This window comes from Bos indicus, chromosome X (assembly GCF_029378745.1).
Source record: "Bos indicus isolate NIAB-ARS_2022 breed Sahiwal x Tharparkar chromosome X, NIAB-ARS_B.indTharparkar_mat_pri_1.0, whole genome shotgun sequence".
NCBI lineage: Eukaryota > Metazoa > Chordata > Mammalia > Artiodactyla > Bovidae > Bos > Bos indicus.
In genome coordinates, this window is record NC_091789.1 from 84960452 (window position 1) to 84976832 (window position 16381).

General features: G+C 36.9%; 1 protein-coding gene across 2 annotated transcripts in view; it reads right to left on the minus strand.

The window, feature by feature from the left end:
- Positions 1 to 1600: 1600 nt before the first annotated feature.
- The window catches only part of OGT (O-linked N-acetylglucosamine (GlcNAc) transferase), a 42392-nt gene continuing 27611 nt past the window's right edge, over positions 1601 to 16381 (minus strand). For both annotated transcript variants that reach the window (XM_070783751.1, XM_070783750.1), the window contains exons 17-22: positions 16188 to 16304; positions 15926 to 16096; positions 14401 to 14553; positions 11567 to 11819; positions 11199 to 11322; positions 1601 to 3918 (exon numbers count right to left, since the gene is read on the minus strand). In XM_070783751.1, the coding sequence (XP_070639852.1) occupies positions 3744 to 3918; positions 11199 to 11322; positions 11567 to 11819; positions 14401 to 14553; positions 15926 to 16096; positions 16188 to 16304 (993 nt within the window). In that variant the 3' untranslated portion in view covers positions 1601 to 3743. The remainder of the gene's footprint in view (positions 3919 to 11198; positions 11323 to 11566; positions 11820 to 14400; positions 14554 to 15925; positions 16097 to 16187; positions 16305 to 16381) is intronic.

Here is a 16381-nt window from a genome sequence, read left to right on the forward strand (position 1 = left end):
CGTGGGCACGGGCGTGGGAGTGCAGGGGCGGGGGGCGTGAGGTGTGGGGGGGGTGCGGGGGCGGGAGGCGCGGGTGGGGGGGGGCGCGGGGGCGGGAGGCGCGGGGGCCCGTGGGGGCGGGAGGCACGGGAGGGGGGCCCGCGGGGGGGGATGGGGGCGGGGGGCACGGGGGCCAAACCCCTAGATAAGAGTGACGCAGCAACCCAAAAGTGCCTGGCAACACTGAACTGTGATGCCCGCTTCCAGAACCCCCCGAATTCTGCAGATAAAGAGGAGTTAACTTGAAGCTTTTTGGCACTCACTCCTGACACCAAGAAAAACAAACGGGGGTAGATTAAAAAAAAAAACACACACACACACACACAGAGGTAAGCAAATGCCTTCTATATTGTGCCCGATTCTCTGGCAAAACCCCACACATCCCATAATTGAAGCATTTGGCCAACAGAATACAAACAAAATGTCCTTGACATTTAAAAATATTAATAACGAGTTTATCTCATGTTAGACACGGTTCCAAACGTTTTATTTGGATTTAATCCTTACAGACACTTTTAAAAAGCAATGTTAGTACTCTCATTTTACAGCAATCAGTGGCTAAAAAGTGGCAAGGAGCTAGAATTCAAATTCCAGTAGCACTAATTTAGTCTGAAGCACCAAACTGCCTATCTACATATATAAAGGTACTTTCTGAGTTGATAAGAAATTGGGTTAAAAAAGGTTTATCATTATAACCTTATCTCTTACAAGAAACTTTCAATTTACCTCTATAAGCTGCTTCCATAAAATGAGGCTTACATAACTGTGTGCCTCAGAGGTTTGGGGAAAGAATCTGAACATTAGCTGTAGTTAATATTAAAAGGCACGTGCTTCAAGTAAAGAGTGGATTTAGGACTGGAATCAAATGACAAGTTACACAAGTTTATTCAAGGTACATAAACTCCTTTAGACTGGAGGCAGAAGGAGCTGAAGCAGACTGAAAATAACTGATGCAGATTCCTGATAAATAGTCAAGAGGGTGGTGGTAGGTATTTATGACTAAGTTACTGGATACCTTTCTTGTTCCATCTTCCAAGAAACAAACACCAACCTATATTAGGGCTTTAAGGGTTACAGTCCACAGAACTTAGGAGGTAAAGCACCAGATATTTTATTGGAAACAAATTCTTGTTTATATCTCTGTGAAAACAGGCACCTGAACAGCCTGTTCTGGTCCCTGATACATGGATATCCTCCTCCCTCATACCTGTGGTTGAGTTCAATCACCATACAAAGTGGGAAGGAACAGTCCACATAAAGAATGAGACTACAAGGGTAGATGAAGAAGCCAGAATGGTTATAAGCTAAACAGGAACAAGCACAAGTGAGTGCGCTGGGAGTCTCAGGCTTTCTCAATTCTTAATAGGTTATACACCAACCTCACCCATGCTCCACCACACATGGCTGAGAAAATGAAATAATTCTTACTATCATAGGGGCACTATAAAGAAATTTGGTCCTGTTGTTGCTGGGAACTGTTGAAATATAGATTTCATCATTGGAGGACCCTATTATTCCATCCAACGCTCAATTTAACAGAACACAAAATACATCAGCCATATTAAGGGCAAATCATTCATTTATTGTTTAAAGATTGCAAGACAACATCTGAATTTCTGTAGCACAATTTAAATGTTTTACTTCTTTGATAAAGCAGAGTATAATAGAAAAAAACAAGTAGTTTCCAGTAATATCTATATATCTATTCAGAAATAAGTCCTCCACAGACATGTTACCTGGAAACAAAAGCCTGTTACAATAAGCAAAACTTCAACCAGAGCGGCTACTTTTCGTGCCAGGAAAAGGTTCATCCCTATAGGAGGAATGATGTGCTATGTAAAATGGCTGTAAGGTCACAGCCTTGAGGGCACTGGAAGTATATTATCCTATTCCACATTAAGTAGCTTGGTGAATTTCAAACATCAATTTATCTGCAACCAAGCTGGCAACCTTTAACTGGTATCTTAATCAGATAAAAAATAAATTAAGAAATCCCTAAACTGATGTTCTTTCATTTACATTGTTAAAAGGTACACAAGTTCATTAACATGTAATTCTGGTTAGAATTACACTTGAGACTCTCTGCTCAGATTTTGGTTAATAGTATGAATCTTTCAGAAATTTCAGAAAGTTCTTATTAATCAATAATTTGTCAGCTAGGATACATTCAGGCATCAGCTGCAACTACAAAATAGGTGCACTGCCTCAGCACTTTGGAAAGACATTATAATCTAGAACACTACTAGCAGACAAAATATTACCTGTTACTGGATAGCATATGTGCAGTACAGCAAGACAAAAACATATATTCATATGTTGGCTTATTTAAGCCTCAAGCTCTCGATCCTTTGTTGAAATTCAATAATTTTATTCCTATGGTTTTTTAATACCAAAAAACTCAAGCTCCAGGAGAGCTAAAGTCTAATTTGTACTCCAAACCAAGTAGCAGTGCAGTTTGCTACTACTGAGGCTGAGTCTGAAAAGACTTCAGGATCAAGTCCAGAAGACAGTTATAACACACGATACCCTAGAAGGTCTGAAAAATAATTACTCATATACATTATCTGGTCCTTTTGAGCTTTTTTCCTATAACATGTTTTTGATGAAAGTTATTTAATGTATCAGAGATAACTGTGACTTACTGATCAAATATTTGAATACTTACCTGGGATTTCATTTCTGCTGAAAGAAATAGGAAGAACAGGACTCACTTTAAAAAAACAAACTTCAGAAATGAAGGTAAAAATATTATCACACATTATCACTTTTGGAAGCAGCATAGAGGGACAGTCAAAGGTAAAACACTGGTGAAATAGGTCAAGACTCTAGGCCAAGAAAACCTATATTATTATCATCAATGACAGTACCACAACTGTGCCCTTCATAATTAATAATCACTCCTAAGAATTTTCATTTGGCACCAGATGATATGTTTAAGAGAAACACTCTGGGAGGTTCTGAATCAGACTTGGTTTTGTTAGCCAAGTTACAGGAAAAATTTTAAAGTCGGGGGAGGGGAAGAAGGAACTAGGAAACAGACCAGGAAAAATATTAAGTCATCATCATCATCGTCATTGTCATCATCATCTAAACCAACAAAGCACTGATAGCTCCAGACATTATGTCAGACACTAAAACGACTGATATAGGCTCAAGTGGTTTATAAAACCTATAAAAAGACTACACCAGCAAAGTTCCCATTAATCCGTAGAGTTCAGAAACTAAAACAAGGAAAATTTAGCTTAAAACCTTATCTCAAGAGAATCATATACACTTCACATGAATAAAAATACCTGAAACCAAACATTTTTAAAAGCTCCAATACCCAAAATATAAAGAAAAAAATTAATTCAGAAGACTCATCAATCCATGGAATCACAAAACGGCTGGACAATCTCTCTCTCCCCTCCACACTATCCATCCCATGGAAGACCAAGGGAGATCAGACCTTCGAGACCTATGCACCACCTGGTTGCTGCAAAATCCTATGGAGACTCCTTGTGGAATAGCAGTTTCCCATCTCCTGTGTCTCTCCCTATCATGCAGGAAGCAAGTCTGGCTGTGCTATTGTATTATCATTATTTGTCACCCATCTGCAACATGATACCATACAGATAAGTAAAAAGTACATATCTAGTTCCCTTTCACCAGAAGGTTGAGGCTCAGGTATAGGGGTAATTCTCCTGTGTACATGGTGTCTTTATTTAGGCAGACTCAGTGACTTCAACAGGCTTAATCATGTGATCAGGTTTGTTGCCAGCTGCATAATGCTCCCACATCTGTAGATACAGCCTCTCTAGTTCCATTGTGTATTGTTTGGTGTTGAACAGGGGGCTAGATATTCTCTGCTTCCAGACTTTGCCACGAATTTTCTTCAAGCTGGATAATAAAAAGGAGCCAAGTTTATAAATCACAACAGAAACTCAGAACTAGCTCCCATAAATACCTAAACACCTCTGTGGTAAATTACATGGCCAAACTTATTTTTATAAGATTTTCTCTTCTGACTGGCCCACCATTACCTCAATGCTAAAAAAGTGAAAGGTCACGAATAACAAAATGTTAAACACCTATAATGGAGTTCACCCCCACATTCTGTGAAAAAATTTAATTCTTTCCTAAACAAGTATATCCAAGAGATACCATGCTTTCTCCATTCATCTTATTCCTACCTTTAAAATAAAAACAATTCTTGGCAAGGACACATATCTATTCCTATGTACTACTGGTTAGAATGTAAACTGCTTTACTCTTTCAATAAGCAATTTAGCAATGTGTCTGTTAGAACCATAAATGTTCATAACCGTTATGACCTATCAATAACCTTTTAAATCTATTCAAAAGAAATCATCAGAGATGCAGACACATCTGGCCATGCAAAGATGTTCACTGAAGCACCATTCACAATAGCTAAGGCACAAACAGATGGAAGTATTCATTTTATGAATATTTTAATGAAATAGGAAAACACTCCAGGGGGAAAATGCAATGTCTACTGCTATAATTTTCCCCTTGTACATGAACTGAGTTGGTTATTTAGATACAAAAAAAAGTGTTCCCAATAATAGTGGGGGATTTAATACCCCACTCACTCCTATGGGTAGATCAACCAAACAAAATTAGTAAGGAAACACAAGCTTTAAACTATACAATGGACCAGTTAGACCTAATTGCTATTTACAGGGTATTTCACCCCAAAATATTGGATTTCACCTTTTTCTCAAGTGCACATGGAACATTCTCCAAGATAGATCACATTCTGGGCCAAAAATCTAGCCTTGGCAAATTTTAAAAAATTGAAATCATTTCAAGTTTCTTTTTCTGATCACAATGTACATACCAACTACAGGGGAAAAAAACTATAAAAAAACAAACATATGGAGACTACACAACATGCTTCTGAATAATCAACAGATCATGGAAAAAATAAAAAAGGAAATCAAAATATGCATAGAAACAAATGAAAATTAAATCAAGACAACCAAAAATGTATGGGATTCAGTAAAATCCGTGATAAGAGGGAGGTTCATAGCAATACAAGCCTACCTCAAGAAAGAAGAAAAACATCAAATAAACAACCTAACTTTACACCTAAAGCAACTAGAAAAAGAAAAGAACAACCCCAAAGTTAGCAGAAGGAAAGAAATCATAAAAACCAGAGAAGAGGGCTTCCCTGGTGGCTCAGAGGTTAAAGCATCTGCCTCCAATGCGGGAGACCCGGGATCGATCCCTGGGTCGGGAAGATCCCCTGGAGAAGGAAATGATAACCCACTCCAGTATTCCTGCCTGGAGAATCCCATGGATGGAGAAGCCTGGTAGGCTACAGTCCATGGGGTCGCAAAGAGTTGGACACGACTGAGCAACTTAAAAAAAAAAAAAAGAGAGAAGAAATAAGTGAAAAATTAATGAATGAGACTATAGCAAAGATCAACAAAACTAAAAGCTGGTTCTTTGAGAAGATAAATAAAATAGACAAACCATTAGCCAGACTCATCAAGGAAAAAAGGGAGAAGAATCAAATCAACAAAATCAGAAATGAAAATGGAGAAATCACAACAGACAACACAGAAATACAAAGAATCAGAAGAGACTACTATCAGCAACTATATGCCAATAAAATGGACAACTTGGAAGAAATGGACAAATTCTTAGAAAAGCACAACTTTCCAAAACTGAACCAGGAAGAAATAGAAAATCTTAACAGACCCATCACAAGCATGGAAATCGAAACTGTAATCAGAAATCTTTCAGCAAACAAAAGCCCAGGACCAGACGGCTTCACAGCTGAATTCTACCAAAAATTTAGAGAAGAGCTAACACCTATCCTACTCGAACTCTTCCAGAAAATTGCAGAGGAAGGTAAACTCCCAAACTCATTCTATGAGGCTACCATCACCCTAATCTAACACAACCAGACAAAGATGCCACAAAAAAAACTACAAGCCAATATCACTGATGAACATAAATGCAAAAATACTCAACAAAATTCTAGCAAACAGAATCCAACAACATATTAAAAAGATCACACATCATGACTAAGTGGGCTTTATCCAGGGATGCAAGGATTTTTCAATATTTGCAAATCAATCAATATGATACACCATATTAACAAATTGAAAGATAAAAACCATATGATTATCTCAACAGATGCAGAGAAAGCCTTTGACAAAATTCAACACCCATTTATGATAAAAAAAACTCTCCAAAAACCAGGCACAGAAGGAACATACCTCAACATAATAAAAGCCATATACAACAAACCCACAGCAAACATTCTCAACAGCGAAAAATTGAAAAGCATTCCCTCTAAAATTAGGAACAAGACAAGGGTGCCCACTCTCACCACTACTATTCAATATAGTTTTGGAAGTCCTAGCCACAGCAACCAAACAAAAGAAATAAAAGGAATCCAGACTGGAAAAGAAGAAGTAAAACTCTGTTTGCAGATGACATGATACTCTACATAGAAAACCCTAAAGATACCACCAGAAAATTACTAGAATTCATTAATGAATTAAAGTTGCAGGATATAAAATTAATACAAAGAAATCCCTTGCATTCCTATACACTGCAATGTATATGAAAAAAGAGAGAAATTAAGGAAACAACCCCATTCTCCATTACAAAGAAAAGAGTAAAATACTTAAGAATAAATTTTACTAAATAAACAAAAGACCTATATATAGAAAACTATAAAACACTGATGAAAGAAATCAAAGATGACACAAATAGATGGAGAAATATACCACATTCATGGACTGGAAGAATCAATATAGTGAAAACGATTATACTACTCAAAGTAATCTATAAATTCAATGCAATCCCTATCAAGCTACCAATGGTATTTTTCATAGAACTAGAACAAATAATTTCAGTTTGTATGGAAACACAAAAAGTCTCGAATAGCCAAAGCAATCTTGGGAAAGAAGAACGGAACCGGAGGAATCAACCTTCCTGACTTCAGACTATACTACAAAACTACAGTCATCAGGACAGTATGGTACTGGTATAAAGACGGAAATATAGATCAATGGAACAAAATAGAAAGCCCAGAGAGAAAACCATGTACCTATGGACACCTTATCTTTGACAAAGGAGGCAAAAATATACAGTGGAGAAAAGACAATCTCTTCATCAAGTGGTGCTGGGAAAACTGGTCAACCATGTGTAAAAGAATGAAATTAGAACACTTTCTAACACCATACACAAAAACAAAATGAATTAAAGGTCTAAATGTAAGACCAGAAACTGTAAAATTCATAGAGTAAAACATAGGCAGAACACTCTGACATAAGTCACAGCAAGAGCCTCTATGACCCACTTCCCAGAGTAGTGGAAATAAAAACAAAAATAAACAGTATGGGACCTAATTAAACTTAAAAGCTTTTGCACAATAAAGGAAACTGTAAGCAAGGTGAAAAGGCATCTTCAGAATGAAGCAAAATGAAACAACTGCCAAAGAATTAATCTCCAAAATACACAAGTAGCTCATGAAGCTCAATACCAGAAAAATGAGCAACCCAATCAAAATGTGGGCCAAAGAACTAAACAGACATTTCTCCAATGAAGACATACAGATGGCTAATAATACATCAAAAGGTGCTCAACATCACTCATTACTAGAGAAATGCAAATCAAAACCACAGTGAAGTATCATCTCACGCCAGTCAGAATGGCTGCCATCAAAGTCTACAAACAATAAATGCTGGAGAGGGTGTGGAGAAAAGGGAACCCTCTTACACTGCTGGTGGGAAGGCAAACTGGTAACAGCCACTATGGAGAACAGTGTGGAGATTCCTTAAAAAACAGCAATTAGAACTGCCATCCGACCCAGAAATCCTACTGCTGGGCATACACACCAAGAAAACCACAACTGAAACACACATGTACCCCTATGTTCATTGCAGCACTGTTTACAATAGCTAGCACATGGAAGCAACCTAGATGTTCATCAGCAGGTGAATAGATTAGGAAGTTGTACATATACACAATGGAATATTACTCAGCTGTGAAAAAGAATGTATTTGAGTCTGTTCTAATAAGGTGGATGAAACTGGAGCCTATCATACAGAGTGAAGTCAGAAAGAGAAACTCCAATACAGTGTGTGTGTGTGTGTGTGTGTGTGTGTGTGTGTGTGTGTGTGTGTATATATATATATATATGGAATTTAGAAAGACAGTAATGACAATCCTATATTCAAGGACTTTTGCACTGTGTGGGAGAAGGTGAGTGTGGGATGATTTAAGAGAACAGCATTGAAATATGTATACTACTACATGTAAAATAGATGACCAATGCAAGTTTGATGCATGAAGCAGGGCACTCAAAGCTGGTGCTCTGGGACAACCCAGAGGGATGGCGTGGTAAGGGAGATGGGAGGGGGGTTCAGGATGGGAGGACACATGTGCACCCATGGCTGATTCATGTCAATGTATGGCAGAAATCACAATAGTGTAAAGTAATTATCCTCCAATTAAAATAAATTAATTTTTTAAAAAAGTGTTCCTAATATCACTTGTTCAGAAACAGGAAAAAAAAATCAATTCTTCTGGGAACACAGGAAAGAATTCTCTCTCGATTCTTGTTCTGAATAAATCATTTGTCATGAAACTATTCTTATATAGAGACAATTATTACTTTAAAACCAGAAGGTGGAATACTCCTGAAGAGTTTTTTTTAATTAATTAAAATGTTATTTTATTGTTTGCTGTGCCAGAAACTAGTAAAATGGCTATGCATATCCATTGGCCTCAAACCAACCATAACCATATTAATGTTATCCTCCAAATAAAATTCTGAATCTCAGCAGAATGGTTAAACTGTGCTGCATCCATACACTGAAATATTACTCAGCAATAAAAGGGAATGAGTTACTGATATCAGCCAACAACATGGATGAATCTCAAAACATTATCCTGAGTGAGAAGCCTTCAGAGTACATAATGTATGATTCCATTTGTATGAGGTTCTAATAAGACTAAGTAAATTATGCGCACGCATGTGTGCGTGGTAAGTTGCTTCAGTCATGTCTGACTCTGCGACCCCATGGACTGTAGGCTCCTCTGTCTATGGGATTCTCCGGGCAAGAATACTGCAGTAGGTTGTCATGCCCTCCTCCAGGGGATCTTCCCAAGCCAGGGATCAGACCTGCATCTCTTACATCTCCTGCATTGCAGGCAGGTCCTTCACCACTAGTGCCACCTGGTAAGCCCCAAATAAACTACAGTGGAAAAAAATTCAAAATACTGGTTATCTCAGAGCTGGTGAGGTGGACCAACTGAGAAGGGGTATGAAGCAACCTTCTGGAGTGATGGTAATATGCTATATCTTGTTGGAGCTTTGGCTTATAAAGGTATTTCTCAAAACTCACTTCAGATTTGTGTATTCCAGTTGGGATTAACAGATACTATACACAGCATATACATACACACACATGTATATAGTATATATAAAATAAACAAGGTTCTACTTTATAGCACAAGGAACTATATTCAAAATCCCATAATAAACCATAATGGAAAAGAAAATGAAAAACGTGTGTGTGTGTGTATAACTGAATCAATTCTGCTATACACCGGAAATACAATATTGTAAATCAACTACACTTCAATTAACAAAATTAATTAAAAAAAGATTTGTGCATTCCACTGTATTTAAATTTTACCTCAAAAGAGAAGCAAATATTAAACTCTTAATGATGTCCATTCTGAGGTAAAAACACTGATGTCTATAATTTACTTCAAATAAGATGGATTACTAAATGGGTATAGAAATAAATAGATGAAATATAAATAGATGAAATAAATGTGGTAAAAGTATAGAAGAATATTAGTGGTGGAAGCTAGGTGGTAAGTATGTGTTTATTATAAAACTGAAATTTTTCACAACAAAATCTTGGGGAAAAGCATTATTTATATGAAGTCAGCTAAGTTCCAAAAATGTAAAAAAAAAAAAATACACTCAATTATTTACTGTAGTTATCTCTGGGATGATGGACCTGAAGCTTCATATTTAATGCCCAGTCTCAAATTTTTCACTTATTTTTCTTAGCTGTATGTGATGTTCAATGGAGAAAATTTTGAAAATAAATAAATACTTAACATACATCTGTTGAATGCTTACTATGTACCAAGAACTGTTGTAAGTGCTTCACATGGAGGACCTTTTTAAAATCCTCACATCTCTGCAGGGTAGGTACTATCATTCATCCCCATTTTGCAGATGGAAAAACCAAGGCACATAAAGACTAACTTGTCCAAAGTCACAAAAATTATGAGAGCCTGGATTCAAACCCAGGAAATCTAACTCAAAGAGGGTGCTTCTTTAAGCTTCTACATAATATGCTACTTCTCAGAAAAACAAAAAGAAAAAAAAATCACCCATAATACCCAAAGAAAAATCTCATTTAAGTAATACACTATTTTATTGTATGGATAAAGCATCATTTATCTAAGCATTTAAGTTGTACCTAGATATTATTAGGGTCAAAGAGTCAGCTTTTTTTTTTTAAGCTTTAAAACGATTGCACCAATTTATTTACCAATGTATGAAAAGGCCAGCACCTCAATGCTCCCTCATCATTTGTATCATATTAAGTCTTAGACTTTATAGTCAAATAATGGGTATACCTCAGTGTTATTTTATTTCTACTAGGGAATTCCCTTGTAGTTCAGTGGTTAGGCCTCTGCACTTACCCTGCCCAAGGGCATGGGTTCAGTTCCTGGCCAGGGAACTAAGATCCTGCAAGCAGCATGGCACAGCCAAGAAATAAATATATACATAAATATTTATTTGTATGACAGAGGCTGAAACTTTTTCCTATTAACTATTTGATTTTCTACTTTGGTCAGTTGTCATTTCCTTGTTTACTTTCCTATTAAGGGATTTAAAATGTAAAATTCTTCAGTCTTTATATATTGGCAATCCAGTGGTTAAGACTCCACACTTCCAACTGCAGGGGGCAAGGCATTCCTCACAGCACAGCCAAAATAAATAAATTAAATAAAAAAGAAAAAGTTCTTATCTCATCCAGAGAGCATACAACTAATTCACATATTTTATATTACCCTTATTTTATGATTTCACACCTAAATTCTCTCTAAATTTTCCTTATTTCCTTCACTATACCATATAATTTTTCATGGAAAAGTTTACTTACTATTCTAGATCAGTCCCCAGCTTCACAGCTATGTCTTCATATTCTTGTCTATTTTTAGCAATAAGCTCAAGACAACCTAGACAAGTGAGCTGGGAAGCCGCAACTCGAGAAGCAAGAGTCTCTCCTGCAGTAAAAAAAGATAATAATTGCACATCTGAGAACACAAATAGCACACAGTTATTAATGTTATTTATGTTTAAATATCCAAAAAAAAAATAAATATCCACACAATGCAGATGAGGCATGTTCAGACCTCAACAAGTCTCATTTTCTATCATTTTGCCCTAAATATTGCTTCTAGTACATATGATTTCACCTGGAAGTGTTTCTTCCAAGGAGATTTTAAAAAGAATAAGGAAGCAACTCACCTGGCATAGTCACCATGGGTGTCCCTGCCCAGAGAACATCCATCCCTGTGGTGTGCCCATTACAAAGGGGAGTGTCTAGACAGACATCAGCCAGCTGGCCTCTCCGGACATGTTCCTCTTTAGGAGCAACAGGTGAAAAAATGATACGGTTCTGAGGAAGTCCCATATTCTGTGCATACTGTTGAATATTAGGTTCTCCTACTGCTGGAAAACGTAACAGCCACAGTACACTATTGGGAACACGCTTCAGTATCTAAAATAGGGAAAATAAGAATAAGTATTAATAGCTCTGCCCTTCTCAAGAAAGGCTCCCATAAATTTCTAGAAATTCTACCATATACCGTACTCTATGCTTTTCACCCAGAAAGCAGCCTACTGTGAACTTAAGTTTTTCTTTCACATAGATGAATTAGATCAACTGGGTTATAGTGTTCTGCTTAGCTGTCCCCAAACACAGTTCAAAGAAACAGGAGACTGATGCAAGAAGCACAAAACAAGTAACTAATTAGAATAATCTGAGGCAGCTATGTCCTGTGGAAACTGATACTAGGAGTGGTTTTTGTCCACAAGATAGGAATTTTTCATTTCAACTTTCAAATTCCCCAGCATGGTACAACAAACAAAGTTAGCTCACATTTGCCAAACTTTATTTGCACAATCTAGATCAGGGGTCGGCAGATTTTTTTCTGTAAAGGACCAGAGAGCAAATATTTTTGCTTTTGATGCCAGCATGGACTCTGTCGTAACTATTCAATTCTGCCCTCGTCACTGGAAAGCAGCCACAGACAATATGTAAATTAGTAGGCACAGCTGTGTGTCAATAAAATTTTATTTACAAAAACAAGCAGTTGGGACTTTCCTGGCAGTCCAGTGGTTATTAAGACTGCTTCTACCATAGGGGGTGTGTGTTTGATCCCTGATTGGGGAACTAAAATCTGGCATGCCTCACATTGTGACCAAAAACAAACCAAAAAAACAAACAAACAAAACAAGAACAAGCAGAGGACTGGATCTGGCCCAAAGGCCACAGTTTGTCAACCTGATTTAGATCTACATCTATTCAATTAAGTTCACCATCCCTTCACTGAAAGTCATGAGAACAGACAGATTTCAGAATTTAGAGTATTTCAGATTTTTAAAAAGTAGTACAGTAAGTATAGTGTGGAGATTCCTTAAGAAACTGGAAATAGAACTGCCTTATGATCCAGCAATCCCACTGCTGGGCATACACACTGAGGAAACCAGAAGGGAAAGAGACACGTGTACCCCAATGTTCACTGCAGCACTGTTTATAATAGCCAGGACATGGAAGCAACCTAGATGTCCATCAGATGAATGGATAAGAAAGCTGTGGTACATATACACAATGGAGTATTACTCAGCCATTAAAAAGAATACATTTGAATCAGTTCTAATGAGGTGGATGAAACTGGAGCCTATTATACAGAGTGAAGCAAGTCAGAAAGAAAAACACCAGTACAGTATACTAACACATATATATGGAATTTAGAAAATGCTAACAATAACCCTGTGTACGAGATAGCAAAAGAGACACTGATATATAGAACAGTCTTATGGACTCTGTTGCAGAGGGAGAGGGTGGGAAGATTTGGGAGAATGGCATGGAAACATGTATAATATCATGTATGAAACAAATCGCCAGTCCAGGTTCGATGCATGATACTGGATGCTTGGGGCTGGTGCACTGGGATGACCCAGAGGGATGGTAATGGGGAGGGAGGAGGGTTCAGGATGGGGAACACATGTATACCTGTGGCGGATTCATTTTGATATTTGGCAAAACTAATACAATATTGTAAAGTTTAAAAATAAAATAAAATTTTTAAAAAAATTGTAAAAAAAAAAAATTACATAATGTACTCAGCAGCAACTTCCTGTAAACAAACATTAATATCTTTCCATCAAGATGCAGGAATATTCATACTAAATGGAATAAAATAAAGAATCATAGCTTAACATCATTTCAGGCAGTTTTGCTACCAAATAAATTACCGCAAACTTATGAACATGTTTTTGGTTTTCAGGTTTTTTGAAATGGGGAAGTGAAGACTAAGGGATAGTAAACCTGAACTCATCTGCTTCCTCTTCCCCTCCACCCTCCCTCCTCCTTTAAAGAAAAACAAAACAGACCAAAAAACGCAAATATTGATCAGAAAAAAAGTCAACCAAGAATTATCTCCATTTTAGCTCTATGGAATAAAAGCCAGATATGGATAGCAAAGTTAAGAACCTTCAGAAGTCCTGCTTACACGAAATGGTACGATGAAATGACTGATAGGTAATGGCATAAACCAATTCCTTCCTAGTTTTAATTCTACAATATTCCAAGAATGCTACTAAACACGGATGAATATACATTAATAGCTTTACTATCAGCTTAGACCATGAGTTGGCAAATATAGCCTATGAGCCAAATCGGACATATCTCACGTATTGCCCACTTTCGTAAATAAAAATTTATTGGAACATACCTACGCTCATTCATTTACATAAGTATGGTGTTTTCCTGTTACAATGGCAGAACTGAGTAGATATGACAGATAGTATGGACTGAGAAACCAAAAATATTTACCACTTGGCCTGAAGAAGTTTGCTTTTAAACACGTAAATTTTAAAAGTTCATAATGTGATATTTAGACACATGAAAGAAAATTAAAAACTGCTGAAATCTACAGCTCTTTTGAAAATTAGACATGAGAACAATAGTTCCTGAATGGGGGTGGGGGAGGGGCAGGCAGCCTCAGCAAGACGGCCTATATACAGAATCTTTTCTAGAATCTCTAGACATTAATAATGAATCTACACATACTCACATTTGCCCACATCTGCAAAGTGGAAGGGTCAATTTTATATAACTGATTAAAGTTACAGTACACAATGGCATCTTCCGGTAACCCATACTGAGAACGTGTGGTTACAATAATGGTACGAGGAACCTCTTCTCCAGTGGCAGCCTTATTGTTGATCTACAACAAGAAAAAGAATATGATGATTATACTTAAAGTCAACATACTCCAATATTTTTCAATCAATAAAGAATCCTTATGATGCAAAGTGGTATAACCATTAAAAGTCATATAACTAAACTACAATGGGAAAATATTTGTGACGCATTAAGTTAAAGGAAAAAAGTTAGGGCACTATCTTAATTTGGGGTGGACTGCACTATGAAACATCTCACTCTAGCCAAAGAGTTCTCTTCAAAATCCTATAAATCCAACAGCAAGCTTCTTCTCACTCTTTTCTTCATGAATGAAATGTCCTTTTCAAAGTCACATCCACCTTTCAGGACTAAACTTCAGTTACCAAACAATCTCTGTAAAAGCGCCTTGCCTCACCACTATTTCTGAGCATCTATATACATAATTATAGTCTTATCTTGCAATTCCCACATATCTGGGGACTACCTTACATTGTTATGTAACTATTCCAGGTATGATGGATGTCTCATACAAATGGGCATTGTGTTCTACATTCAAAATTCTTTGTCTTTGTACACTTCAAGAATTACACTTTTTTTTCCTTAAGTCAAGCATGTCTACCCTATTGTTTCAAAGGACAGTTAACCAGAAAGGTGGGGGGGACACATCACTGTCTTTTCAGCCCAATGCACATTATGGGTGATTAATTCCCTAACCTGAATTCACTTCAAGCGCCCTCTTGTATAAATTGCTATACCACTAAAACTTTTAACTCCTAAGAGGTCAAAGATCCTTGCCTTATCATCTCTTGACAGAGCTACACATTCACTTATTCAAGTACACAAGCAATATATATTTACTGAGCACATACAACATTACAGAGGCTAAGACACAGACTCTAAAGTAATTCAATTCAGTGGCAAATGCATTCAAACCCAGGACTTAGAATGTGTTGTGCTGGATGTAAAGATACATCCCAAATATTTCAGAAGCAGAGAATACAGGTACCAATGGAGCAGGGGAGGAGAGGTTACAGATACGGAGAGAAACAGATTGTCGGAGGAGCTGTCTGAACTGAAAGTCTTAAAGATGAGTAAGATTTAACTGGGGAAAGGATGAGTTATAGAAGCAAGAAACTGTATGATGTCTACAGATATTTCACCATTGATAAGAGTAAAGCCACAGAGGCAGGGAATAACAAGGTATTAACACAGAAGACTCTCATTAAGTAATCTGCTGGCTGAATACAAGTGACTTTTAAAATCAAACAAACCTATATAAGATGCCAGTTTTCCCCAAATTCATTTCCTCATCTATAAAACAGGAGTAACGATGTTTACCTCCTAGAGTTATGAGATTTGAAAAAGATAAATGTATACTTGGTGGTACACAGTACATTCTATTATTCTCTTCTTACCTGGGTAGTTGCCAGTCCATTGCTAATACTGAATCCATTAATTGTTATCTGAATTTGTCCTCTGTTAATCATTTCAATAACTGCTTCTGCAATAGTATTCATAGGAATGACAGGCATATTAAGAGCTGTATTACTGCTGTCCACATTGTCTCCTCCATCAGGACATTTCATCTTAAAATAATTACACAAAAATACATCATTAGGGGAAAGATCCCAAATGCAGATAACTTTATTTCAATTACAATATTGACCAGGTTCTGACCTTGACAATTTTCACATCTGGTAGACTATCAAGAAATGCTTTGAGGTCGATGCCATTCAGCACAATCCGATTGTCATAAATGTGTCCATTGGACTTAAAATCGATAACTGCTTTTTTCTAATAAAAAAAAAAGTTTCAAACGTATCTGTTAGAATGCACAGGAACAGTAGTAAGAAATAAATGACTACAGTTCT